The sequence below is a fragment of the Orcinus orca genome, chromosome 1 (genome assembly GCF_937001465.1).
Source record: "Orcinus orca chromosome 1, mOrcOrc1.1, whole genome shotgun sequence".
NCBI classification, from domain to species: Eukaryota; Metazoa; Chordata; class Mammalia; order Artiodactyla; family Delphinidae; genus Orcinus; species Orcinus orca.
Window position 1 is genome coordinate 196,732,231 of NC_064559.1, and position 13,818 is coordinate 196,746,048.

The 13,818-nt window shown below is 37.9% G+C and overlaps 1 protein-coding gene across 24 annotated transcripts in view; it reads left to right on the forward strand.

Moving 5' to 3' along the window:
- Positions 1-13,818, forward strand: part of EIF4G3 (eukaryotic translation initiation factor 4 gamma 3) — a 362,883-nt gene that overhangs the window by 271,916 nt on the left and 77,149 nt on the right. For 18 of the 24 annotated variants that reach the window (XM_033433181.2, XM_033433186.2, XM_049706442.1 and 15 more), the window contains 5 exons: positions 841-929; positions 5,643-5,889; positions 8,595-8,728; positions 10,444-10,563; positions 10,956-11,066. In XM_033433181.2, the coding sequence (XP_033289072.1) occupies positions 841-929; positions 5,643-5,889; positions 8,595-8,728; positions 10,444-10,563; positions 10,956-11,066 (701 nt within the window). The remainder of the gene's footprint in view (positions 1-840; positions 930-5,642; positions 5,890-8,594; positions 8,729-10,443; positions 10,564-10,955; positions 11,067-13,818) is intronic. The other 6 variants (XM_049706459.1, XM_049706431.1, XM_049706462.1 and 3 more) reach the window with 1 other exon arrangement.

Genomic DNA, 13,818 nt, shown 5'->3' on the forward strand with positions numbered 1-13,818 from the left:
CTGGTTGCACAGTGGTTAAGAATCCACCTGCCAATACAGGGGACATGGGTTCCATCCCTAGTCCAGGAAGTTCCCACATGCCACATAGCAACTAAGCCCATGCGCCATAACTACTGAGCCTGCGCTCTAGAGCCCATGAGCCACAACTGCTGAGCCCACGTGCCGCAACTAATGAAGCCGGTGCACCTAGAACCTGTGCTCCGCAACAAGAGAAGCCCCTGCAATGAGAAGCCCACACACCACAACGAAGAGTAGCCCCCACTCGCCGCAGCTAGAGAAAGCCTGTGCACAGCAACGAAGACCCAAAATATGGCCAAAAATAAATAAAATTTTTTAAAAAATCATTAAGAAAAAACAGAATCTGGAATTTAATATTTTTTGTGGCTTAAAGGAACCTTAGATATCTTCTAATCTTACTCTTATACTTTATAGTTGAATATACTGGTGCCTGAGAAGTGTGACTTGCTTATGATCACATAGTTGATTAACAGTAGAACCAGGCCCAAGTCTAGAATTGGCTGGTAGGGCAGTTTCTTATATACATACTCACCTCATACTGAATTATGTACCTCAGTATGTCCTAACCTTGAAATAGGAGGAACTTAGGCCACTGGTTGAAGGCCATATGAACTGATGTGACCAATTTGTGCCTAAGACATTTGCCATTGCAATCTTTGGGCCACACACAGCTACTCAGTTCTTCACTTTATCATCCATCTATCTCCTCAGTGTGGAGGAAGCCCTCTTTTTGTCTGCTAAATTTGAACACGGGTATCATTTAGACCTAATATTTCCAAACTTTGCAGTGGGAAGTAATGGCAGTCTGCTTTTCTGTTTCAGCTCAGACAGCTATAACTGCACCAAAGACGTGGAAGAAACCAAAAGATCGGACCCGAACCAGTGAAGAGGTGTTAGAGGCAGAATCGGAGGTAAGGGGCAGCAGTAAATCTCTTCAGCTCATCTTCAGAACAGTGGTGCCATTTCCTAAAACAAGTGTGGGTTTGTAACTTTTTCTTGAGATACTGTTTTCCAAGCAAATATATCAAGCTCAGGGTCTGATTTTTTTTTTTTAATCCATTTACAGAATTTTTTAAAGATTGTTAATAGCATGTTCAGTTTCATTGAATTCTTGTCTCTGTTTCAAAATACCTCTTCTCAAGTGGCAAAGATAAGTATTGTTTATTTTTTTCCTTATATTAAGCAGATGGGAAGACTAATCTGGTTCTTTAAAAACAGGGTTATTTTCAAATACCTATTAGCAGTGCTGGTGGGAATCATCAGATATATTTTAAGGAAATTGATTTTCAATCTGTTGTCTTTTACCTGCATCCCAGGAATATAACCTTTCACATATGGTTTGTCTATTTGAACTAAGCCGTGCCAGATTTCGCTGTAAGGTACAACACACCAGGTGCAGGACATGATGTGAGGAAGAATCAAGAGCAGATTCAGTCCTAAGGAGTGCTCTACCAGTTTCATAGTCTCTAATCTCAGTATCCTTAGTCTTACGTACTGAAGCTTTTAATGAAGGGTAATATAAACAATCTCTATGTTGCTTTTTTCTTCTTGAGCTCTTCTTGTATCTACTTTAAAATGTAGAAATTACTTTAAAATAACTTTAAATGCATTTATTTCATAAAACTTTTCTAGCTAGTTATAATTCTTACCCCCTTCAGGCAGCTCACAGTACCCCTTTGTTACTGCTCCCTGTCCTGTCATTGTTCGTACATGATGCTCGGTTGATGTCACAGTTAGTCCCATAGCAACCACTAAAATGTTTCATGGGAGTGATTTCATTATGGTTATCATGGCGTAAGAACTGGCAATAAGTTATAGAGGTGCAAATAGTTGCTACACTCCTTTTGCAACTGAACAAGAAAATGTTGCTCCTACAAAGAATAAAATACCTTCCAGAGGCAGGAGAATAGCATACGTTCCTGGTATGGCTGTAAGAGCTTCACAGACTGGTTTCTCTTTAGATTCAGCTGTTATTTATTCACTTTGTTCTACTATACTTTGTGTTTCTTTTCCCTGTGGCTGTTTTTCAAAGCATTATTGAATATTAAATGGGTAGGTCACTATTCCTGTGCCTCCAGGTATTCATCCTCATCTTCAGGTCGGGGTTGACAAACTTTTCCTATAATGGTCCAGATAGTAAAGTAACTATCAGGCTTTGTGGATTATATGATCCCTGTCACAATTTCTCAACTCTGCTGCTATAGCCCCAAAGCAACCGTAGACAATGTGCAAATTAATGAGTGGCTGTATTTCAGTAAAAGTTTATTGAAATTTGAATTTCATATAATATTCACGTATCATAAAATATTCTTCTTTGAAATGTTTTTCCACCATGACAAGTGTAAAAACCATCCTTACCTTGTACACTATACAAAAACAGGTGAGGAGCCAGATTTGGCCCACGGGCCATAGTTTGCTAAAACCTGCTTTAGATTGTTATTCTTCATACAGAAGAACTGTTTGGACTCATTTTGAACCAATCCCTTTTTTCTTAACCTTATAGTTTAAAAGTATAATAAAAAGATATTTGGTCATTTGCACACAGACTTTGTCCAGAAATCCTATTCCCTTGTCTTTCCTAAAATTGAGCATTTACTGGAGTAGTTTAGTAAATATTGGTTGTCACTGTCTTCATTTTTCACTGATCATCAAGGTCTTCTTCTCTTAGATTTTTCTCAGCCTTTAAAAGAATGTGTTTTAGATATCAGCATATTTTAGGTTATATATTGAGTTGTTACATCATTGCAAGTACTTAACCAAATTCTTTAAATTATACCCTAGAGGGCTTCCCTGGTGGCGCAGTGGTTGAGAGTCCGCCTGCCGGTGCAGGGGACACAGGTTCGTGCTCCAGTCCGGGGGCATCCCACATGCCGCAGAGCGGCTGGGCCCATGAGCCATGGCCGCTGGGCCTGCGCGTCCGGAGCATGTGCTCCGCTACGGGAGAGGCCACGGCAGTGAGAGGCCCACGTACCGCAAAAAAAAAAAAAAATTATAGCCTAGAAAGGTAGCTTGAAGGATGATTCATCTTAAAATTGTTAGTCAGGGCATCCTAAAATTTACTTTAAATTTTTAGGATATTTCATTGATTGTTACATATGTAGTTGTCAATCTGATTTTCTAGCACTTTAAAAACTCGTGCATTAAGCAGGCAGTTTTGTCAACTAAATTCTTGTTTTAGTAAGTTCCTATAAAAGTTTCTGCTTTGACAGTCTGGCCAGTAAAGTGTTTTCTTTTTTCAATCTGGTTTTCTGGATAAACAACTGAAGAACTGTTAGACATTTACAAACTAATTGAGCAGAGCTCCATCCTGCTGAAGGAAAAATAATCATCATAAATATTTAATGCAGCAGTTTTTTGTGGATTCCCTTGAAAAATATCCCTTCTAATAATGTGCCTCAGACACCTCATTGATTCTTTGTGCTCTGAATTACGGTTTGTCATTCATGGACCAAGTTTCTTTATACTTTTTTTTCCAGTTAGAAGTTGACTTTCTAAATAATGCATCCTCTGTTTATAGCCAATAGATTATCTGTTGTTGTTGGTTTTAGGTACAGAGAAGATGACTCAATAAATTTTTTTCTCTAAAGCAGCATTTTTTCACACTTTACAGGATCTGTATGAGTTCTATATGATTGTATAATGTAGTTATACTGCTCTGTAATAAGTTTAAGTACCATTTACAGACTCACATGCCGGATTATTAAAGATCTTCTTGATGGCCTGTACTTAATTATGAGGTGGTATGACAAGGTTGTTTTGAATTTAGACTATAGTAGAGTACAGAATAAGAAAAAGTGAGGCTGCTAATTCATGATTCAAACTTGGTAGATCAGTTTCTTCTCAAAGTATAAAAGATGCCTCCCTGGGCTTCCCAGGTTGTGCGGTGGTTGGGAGTCCGTCCGCCTGTCGATGCAGGGGACGTGGGTTCGTGCCCCGGTCCGGGAGGATCCCACATGCCGCGGAGAGGCTGGGCCCGTGAGCCATGGCCGCTGAGCATGCGCGTCCAGAGCCTGTGCTCTGCAACGGGAGAGGCCACAGCAGTGAGAGGCCCACGTACGGCGCAAAAAAAAAAAAAAAAAAAAAAAAAAGCCTCACTTTTTGCCATGTTTTATAAAAATAAATCATTTTTGTCTTTTATTTTCTTGGAATTTTTATGTCTGTCTGTCTTTTGATGGTTTCTGTGCTCTTCCTGTTGGAAGAACAAGGGAGGGAGAGAGAGAGAGAGAAGGGAGTGTATTTGCATGAACTTTTTATTTCCATTTTAGAAACAAGGCCTGAAAACCATCTGTTTCTATTGATAACGTTTTAAAATTTACCGTCTTTTCCCCATGATCTGATTTTAGTAGAAGAAAATTTATTAGTATCATATCTGTTATAATACTTAATAACTAAGTAGGGTTTGTAACTCTTTAATTAAAAATTTTTTTTTTCATAAATCAGTTGGGGTGACTACTTCCTGGTGTATATGACATCCTTTTATACCATCCTCTGTTCAGCCAATTCAGTAGAGCCTCTAATTTGGCTCTCCTGGTGTGAATTTATCCACTGGAATTTGTGGTAAATTGCTGTTTCCTCTGAGAGCTTCTTCCAAAGGATTGTTTTCAGAGTGCTTCCCTTTGAAAAAGAAAGACTTAAAGTTCATTGAGACCTTCGCCTCAGGGAGTTTTGAGGGCTGATATAGCCCTTAAGAATTACTTTTTTTTTTTTTGGATCTGAAACTGAGATGGTCAAAAATAATCTGGTGAATAATTTTAATTCTATTTTGCCTTTTAAAAATAGGATGCACTGGAACCCAGATTTCTCCCTGGGGGAATATATTCCAAGCATTTTTCTATGTATAATTTGAACAAGGTCACAATCTCAGAGAATCCTCAGAACCAATAAACAAAATAGATTTTTTTTTTTTTTTTTTTTTTTCCTTCTATACGCGGGCCTCTCACTGTTGTGGCCTCTCCCGTTGCGGAGCACAGGCTCCGGACGCGCAGGCTCAGCGGCCATGGCTCACGGGCCCAGCCGCTCCGTGGCATGTGGGATCTTCCCGGACTGGGGCACGAACCCGTGTCCCCTGCATCAGCAGGCGGACTCTCAACCACTGCGCCACCAGGGAAGCCCAACAAAATAGATTTTAACTAACAAGTGTGTTAGTTAAATGTGAGCGATGGTCAGCTTTGTGGGACTTAAACATACTTTAAACTATTCATTGAACTCTATTTCACGGCCAGAGGACAGCACAAAAAATACCCTTTAGTGTGTTTCTTTTTATATTTGCTGAGCTTTAGTGGCAAGGGTAATAGTGCTTGATATAGATTCTGACTAGAACTCCTCCATGTCCATCAAGTTCCAAGGATTAACAGTTCTTTCCTTTTTAACCTTCGGTATATTTAGATTTCATTAGTCATGTTAAAGCATTTCAGTAGCCATTTGAATTGTCTGCTTTATCCCAGGACATGAAATGAGAAAAGTGTTTTAAATAAACTTACCATTTTAGTACCATATGCTGAACACAGACATACTTATCTTGAGTGACATGTTTTCCTATGCTTTTTGAGGGGATAAATGTGGGTCTTCCTGTGTATTTACACACAGTGAAAAGAATATAACCTCTGTGTTCACTTATGCTTTAGCCTAAAGCAGAAGAGGAGCTTTCAGGTGACAAAGTACTTGAATCTGAACAGGATAAAATGAGCCAAGGGTTTCATCCTGAAAGAGACCCCTCTGACCTAAAAAATGTGAAAACTGTGGAAGAAAATGGAGAAGAAGCTGAGCCTGTACGTAATGGTGCTGAGAGTGTTTCTGAGGGTGAAGGAATAGATGCTAATTCAGGCTTCACTGATAGTTCTGGTGAAGGGGTCACATTCCCATTTAAATCAGGTAAGTTTATCTGTCTTCCTGTGTATGTCTTTCCTTCTCTCCTTCACTCTACTGCAACTTAGAGAAATGTTGCCTCCTTATGAAGAAATATTGGATGGAAGGAAGAGGCTCATCACAATGTAATATTTACAGAATAGATCAGCAGGCGGGCGTTAGTAGCTAGCAAATCCAGAGAGTCCTATGTTGGCGGAAGTGATATCTGATGCTGGTATTCTGCTTTCACTGGCATTGGAGGAGCAGCTGGCAAAGGAAATCAGTGCTAGGTTGGTAGAATTTGACAAGAGAGATTTAATTTTTTCATTTTAATTGAAAGATATTTCAGATATGATGGCCGTGTTCCTTGAGATAGTGTACTTGTCCTTTCACAAACCTTGAACTTAGTTTGTTGATAAAACTCACTCTGTAGAGCTGAACTTCAGTAGGCAATTGGAAGCAGTAAGACTAAGTTATTAAGCACCTGTGGTATGGGACGTGCCCTATGAAATATGTGATAAACCTTAGAGGATCTTTCACCTTTAGACACCGTCAAATGGCACTAAACCTCTGTCCTAATACTATATAAACCATGGTTGACTTTGAGATTTATGGATATTTGGTGTGGACATGGGGGGAAAGGTAGAAAATTGGGGTTAGGTGAAAAGTTTTTCTTAGTCTGCCAAATCTGAAGTGATGTCTGCATGAGGTAGTGTTTGAATGTAAAATATCAGGCCTCAGAAATAGTCTCGACCAGTGCTTTTCCAACTTCTGGTTTTAACCCATTTAATAGGTTGTGAAATTAATTTAGTGAGTTATAACCAACATTTTTTAAAAAGGAGAAGAGAATAAAAATTGTCAGTGCATTACATGCACTAAGGGAAGTATTGTTTTTTTAAGCTTTTCATTTCATTTATCTATGTGTGTGTTTGCTCAGAGTCATGAAATCACTATATTTCTTACTGTGAGTTGTAGTCAAAAATGTTTGAAAGCCATTGATCGATCGATCCCACCTTAATATACTGATCACTTAAATTTAGTGAAAACACTACCAGTGAACTGTACTCCTAATGGGCTTTATGAAATTGTATGGTTAAGCTATTGTAAATTTTGTTTAAATTTCTAAGCAATTCTTAGAAATTGTTAGAGCAAATGGCATTTGAATTAAATGTTTAATTAAGCATCGTTGGGTTTGGGGTTTATTATAGATTACAGTAATTGTGGGGTTTGGCTCAGATTTGAGGGGTAAAGTTTTAAAGCTCAATATACTGACATTTAAAGCTCAATATACTGACACTTCTTCTAAAGATCCAGGCTTATACTGCCAAGCGCTTGGGCTACCACCAGTCCTTGTTCAGGGATTGAAGGACTATTGTCATTTTTAGGACTGTATAAATTATCTTTTTATCCTTTAGTTTGGCAAGGAAAAAGTGCACAACTATAGACGCTAACTATATTGATCAACTAACTGTCCTTTGCCCCAGTAATATATACTAGCAGTAATTGAGGAAAAGGGCAATTTAAAATTTAGATCCTAATAAACTGTATATATTTTAATAAATATAATATGGTAATAAAATATCTGTAAAATTCTCACAGACCATCAGTGAGTCTATGACCTGTATATTAGGAACCACTAATATAAAGAAGGATCCAGTGTCCTGTCATGAAGTGATCTGGGACCTGATTTTGATGAGTGTTTTGTTAATTAAAGAAAAAACTGTGACTTGCTTTTATTATCCAATAAAAATTTCAAGAAATTCTCCAACTTTATACAATGATAGTAGGATTGTGAGTAATGATAGCTGAAACAATAGTAATAGTAGCAAAGTAAGTGCTGTGGCAAAGAACTAATTTAAAATTCATATTAAAGGGCTTCCCTGGGGGCGCAGTGGTTGAGAGTCTGCCTGCCAATGCAGGGGACACGGGTACGTGCCCCGGTCCGGGAAGATTCCACGAAGATCCCACATGCCGCAGAGCGGCTGGGCCCGTGAGCCATGGCCGCTGAGCCTGCGCGTCTGGAGCCTGTGCTCCGCAACGGGAGAGGCCACAACAGTGAGAGGCCCGTGTACCGCAAAAAAAAAAAAAAAAAAAAAAAATTCATATTAAAAATATTAGCTAAGAATATGTTTAGTGATCAGGGAAAATAATCTATAGACTGCTTAGACTTTTCAGAATCTTTAATAAATTATTTGCTTTTGTGTTTTACATCCTTTTACCTTTTTCTTTTTTCCCTCCAAAGTAACATTTCCAAGTGAACATACAAAGTGTCCTTTTTCAGGAAACCAAGAGTATTATTATGTACAAACTACTGGGTGTAAGATAGGCTACAGGATGTATTGTACAACATGAGGAATAGAGCCAATATTTTGTAATAACTGCAAATGGAGTATAACCTTTAAAAATTGTATTTAAAAAAAAGGCTTGGTAGTTTATTTAATGAGGATTATTACATGTCCCTGACCAAAGGCTGCTTAATGTATAAATGAAATGGTTCCTATAGCACCTTACTTCAGATTACTTTACTATTCAAAGGTATCCAGAAGGGGATAAAAGAACAAATAACAGTTTAAATCTTTATATGACATTTTCTGACTGAAGCTCAGTGTTTCCTTGGTGGCTTTGTTTGTATCTGATGAGATAAAGTAAAATATTGCAGTCAGCTTATACTCTAACTGGATATACATATAATGACCTTATAGACAGTTGTCTGCCTGCGTTCCTCTTTTTAGAATCCTGGAAGCCTGCTGATACTGAAGGCAAGAAGCAGTATGACAGGGAGTTTTTGCTGGATTTCCAGTTCATGCCAGCATGTATTCAGAAACCAGAGGGCCTGCCTCCCATCAGTGATGTGGTTCTTGACAAGGTAAGCTGAGCACTCAGGGAAAGCTATGTCTTTTTGGTGGGAACTGTTTTTAACTATCAGTGCAAATATGTGAAGTGTGAGCAATTCTCAGAAATTGTTAGAGCAAATGGCATTTGAATTAAATGTTTAATTAAGCATTGTTGGGTTTGGGTTTATTATAGATTACAGTAATTGTGGGGCTTGGCTCAGATTTGAGGGGTAAAGTTTTAAACTTTATTGTCAGCTTGTTATGGCTGTCTCCTAGGGGTGTGGTAGAAACTGTGTCTGTTGGGCTAATATACCTATCTTTCCCCACTGTGCTAAAACCTCTATAGGGAATTAGAATGGTATTGAGGTTAGGTCAGAAACCTAGGAAAGTATTTGGCAGATCAAACTTAAGTGGGAGTTAACATAATTCAAATAGTGTATAACTCAGAATTTCCCTAAGAGATACTTAATAGGAGGATTAGTCTTTAACCTGTGCAAATAAATAGGCACCCTTTCTCTTTACATCTGTTCTTAATGGTGCATACAGAAAATTAGTCCAGTCAGTGTTTATTTCATCTGTTTATTAAAAGGTGTAAAGTCAGGTGTATATCAGCCCAAATAATTTCATGTAAATCAATGATGAACCAGTTCTGGTGACTAAGCTCTCATTTTATAGAGGAACTGTTAATCCCTAATTAAAGTGTAGACGGTAACTTTGTTACAGAATGAGATCCAGTTCTTATTGGGATTTCCAGCAGCTGCCTTTCCAGACCTTATTTATATTATTTTATTCTGTTATAGCAACAGATCTTTATATTTCTCTTGCTGAGTCCTCTCTGTTAGGTACTAACATGAGGACAGTTGAATGATTGGTGGTACTAATGTGAAACTACTTCAGTACCTCAGAGGGCAAGTTTTGTTATACCCACTGAATTAGATTATCATCTTAGAAGATATTCCTTCCTGTCTTCCTGCTTTATCTGTTTCTGACTTTGGCCAATCATGAGTTGATTTCTCACTGAGCTACTTAGCTTCGCTGAGTCTATAGTCACATTATACGCCTATACAAACCCAGATATCTCCGATTAACATGGCAGACAAAGTGAGATTTTTAACTGAGTCATCATAGGGAGTTCCCTGGCAGTCCAGCGGTTAGGACTCGGCACTTTCACTGCCAGGACCCAGGTTCAATCCCTGGTCAGGGAACTAAGATCCTGCAAGGGGCACGGCGCAACCAAGAAAAAAAAAAGAAAGAAAATTAAATGAGTCATCATACGTGAAACTTATCTCCTTTTGAGATTTGTTGTCCACTCAGAATACATCCTTTACTAACCATAAGTCAACAGCATCAAAACCAAAAGGAGCAGTACCAGGTTTCTTAGAGGCAAGTGCTTTGATGATCCTGGAAAAAGATTCCAGAATTTGGCCCTAGTTCATAAGTTCTCAAAATAGCTTGTCTTGTGCCATTCTACTGGTCCTAAGTGTCTAGTGAACCAATCCACTGATTGTCTAGCCTCCCCTTGGGAATTGTAGGCCTAATCATTCCCAGGGAACCAAAAAACCATCGTTGACTAAGGGCTCTGTGGCTAGCCCAGGAGGATCTATCAGGATTCAGATCAGACTCCCACTGGCTCAAAAAGCCAGTGCTTGTCTTTTCAGCTGACGTAACTTTTCAGTCTAAGTTTTTATCTTCGTGGCACTGAATGCTCTGGAACTTGTGTTAAGCTTTCCTTTGTTTCTTTGTGCAGATCAACCAACCCAAATTGCCAATGAGAACTCTGGATCCTCGGATTTTACCTCGAGGACCAGACTTTACTCCAGCCTTTGCAGATTTTGGAAGGCAAGCCCCTGGTGGAAGAGGTGTACCTGTAAGTGCAAGTTCCCTACAACCCAGTTAGTTAGAAACTGTCATAGACTTCATGTCATCTTGTCTAACGGCAAGAGAGCAAGCAGCTTTTATTCCTTGATTCTTCTAACCAAGAAGAAGAAGTAGGGAAGGCGAAGACTTTCCTTTCCATACTAATATTAAAACAAAGAAGGAATACACTTGAGTCATATTTACTTGAAAGAAGCTGGTCCGCATTAATTTGGTCTCGATTTTTTTTTCATATTTTTGCAGTTGAAAAGACCTGCAAATGGGTTAAAAATAGAGCCAACCTTGAATAGGATTCCTGTTCTGTCTTGAGGTGTCCTGATATGTATACTAGAGATCTCTGATGACATTCAGCTAATGGTCCTCTCTTTGTCTTTGTTTCTACAGATTTGCAAAGTGCAGAGCAGGCGTGGATTGCCAATTCTGGAACAGAGCAAAGCCCCAACTTGCACTCCACTGGAGATGTCTCACCCACCCCTGAGGAGCCTGCCTCTAGGGGTGTGCTGAATCTTTAAAAACAAACAAACAAAAAAACAGTAGTCTGTGGTGTTATATTTTCTGTTTTGCTCTTCTCATTTACTGTAGGTTGTGAAGTCAAAAATATGAAAAAACGATATGTACAAAAGAGTGCAGCTGGTAAACTGCACATTGCCTTTACACCTCCAGTGGCAGGCTCTTCAGCGGTGGAAGTGGCATCACCAATGGAGTTATGCTGGGGCGCTGCACTGTGCAGAATTTGGCAGGCTCTGCCTACTCCATGCTTTGTAGACTTACAGAAAGCATGGGGTAAAGTTGCCAGTGATGTGAATACCTCTTTTTCCCCAAGTTGGAATGGCATAGAGAACACTTAACCTGAAGTTCTGAAGGAGCTTGGGGTTTGATGTACATTTGTGGATCACCCTGTTTATACTACTTTACTTTATGTTTGTAAAAATATTTTTATATAAGGTGACATTTTTTATTTCCCCATCACCTTTTTATTTCTGGAATGGCCACTTTTGAAACCTGCTTTAAAATAAGACTACACTGTCTGAAAACAATGACACTTGGTAGACATTTGAATTATTTGCCTGCAGCCAAACACTGATTGAAAATACTTGAAGGTCTACACCGTGTTGGAGGCTTTATACAGTAAAACCTACAGAAAATCTTAATTTGAAGCATACTTTTTATTGAGCATCACCATCTTAAAGACCTCTGTGTGTATAATATTCTGTTCTCACACAGGTTTGAAGTTTAATGTTTATCTAATTTCTCTAATTACCAAATTAAAATTTTTTCTAAATTTTTGAATTTCCACACCAGAGAGTCTTAGAAAGCAGCTTTCTAGAAACCTTTTTATACCTTGTTTTTCAGCATTATTTCCCTTGTTGGTGGGTTAAATTTATATTTGTTAATGTTTGTTTTAGTTTTGGTTTCGGTTTATATCTTTGTTTTGCCAAACATTTGAAATAATGTTGATGCCATTTTGATTGTTCCCTGGTTGATATCTGTGGTCATCATGTTGCTCAGTTTTGTTCATATGTTAGTCACAGAAGATATGAATTCCGGCATCTCCTCTTCCCATGTATACTGTCGCTTTTCATTATCAGCTTGCTATTGTCTAATAATCAGGTATAGCATAAAGGAAATACTATGAATTAAGAATAACTATATCTCTCTCAAAATACTGAAATTAGAAAAGGAGTTTTAAAAGTAACTATCACGATGTATGTTTGCCCAATAATTTATGTGCCTGCATATATCAGATAAATGGGTTATTTGGTGCAAAGTAATGTGACAGGAAATGAGCCATTATCAATAATTCGTAGTGTCTCCAAAAAACTGTGCTTTGTTTAATTCACTTTCTTTGCATAGCTTTGTCAGGTGCCACAAGCTAATTTTTAAGTGGAATTATTTTGATTAATCAGGGTAATATTAATATGTTAAGTCTTAATGCAAGTAATTATTCTTCCAACATCTCCCATAGCAAACAAACATTCTCCATGTAATTTGTCCAGCTTGCCTTGGTATATTGGTGAAGATAAAGATAGGAATTTTAAAGGATATGTATTATACATATCCTTTATATTATATATAATATAAAGGAACAATCAATAATGCTGCTTGGAAAAAACCAGCAGCCCTACTCTTCATAGTTTCTGGTTACATACAGCTTCCAAATTGGCTTATAAATAATTACCATGCAAAGATGTTAAGATCTACTAGGTATGCTTCTTAGAATAGCTTAATTTTCCAGGACTCCTGGTATAAATTTTCCTGCAACAGACTTGTTATAAAATAGTTTTAATGTGTAGCAATTGTTTTAGCGTCATATACAGTTACATACAATTTTTAAACATAAAGGTAGGTCTTTTGATGGGCAGTTAAGTGTATATCTGTTGGAAGCACCCAGGCAGTATCATCCCTCTGGTTTTTAAAAAATCAAATTACTTGGCTATTGTGGTGTTAATTTTAATAGTAATCTGTTGGCGGACATCACAGAAAGTGCCCCAGAAGAAATGTATTGAGAAAGGGCTGTGGACCTAGACTGGTAACTTGCCACTCATGTTCATTTTAACTAACTTTGAGATTCACTGAGCTGTTATAAAAATCCTAGGTGCAAAGAGGTTTCCTAAGCTCATATCATCCTTCCCTCTCTCTTAAAGGGACCCTTGGTTATCTCTCTTTAAAAAATGCTAGAATGAATATTGGTCCTGTTTTCTTTGGTTATCCAGGTAAGCAGAAGAGTTTGAGTTTATAGTCTCTGAGTGAGATAGGAGCAATGTATATTAAATTCTACAGCAGAGATGTGTATAGTTTCTTATTTAATACATTTAAGAAAAAGAGTGGGTAAAAAATATTAAAATTTTTAGCTCACCTGAAAAAAATTGTGGCTCACTAGTTAGCCTCAAATTTTGACACTTCATTTTAGTTTTGACATTTGTGGACCCTGCACACATTATACCTCAAAGTTCCTCTTCTAGTCGTCAGTCAGGATTGTCCTTCAAGCAAAGAAACCAGGCTTTATTTCTTTGTATATATTCCATAACCCTCAGCACAGGATCCTAGATTTTGTTTGTATTTAGTAAATAAGTCATTCATTACATATGGTGCAGCTTTTGAAAGATACTGTAAATCTGACAATTTATATTAAGTTTTTCACACACAAAGGACACGAAATGTTTAAAGGTAATTATACCAGTCTATATATCACTTTTGTAAAAGTTTCTTTTTTTCCTTTGGTATTGATGATAATACCTGATATCGT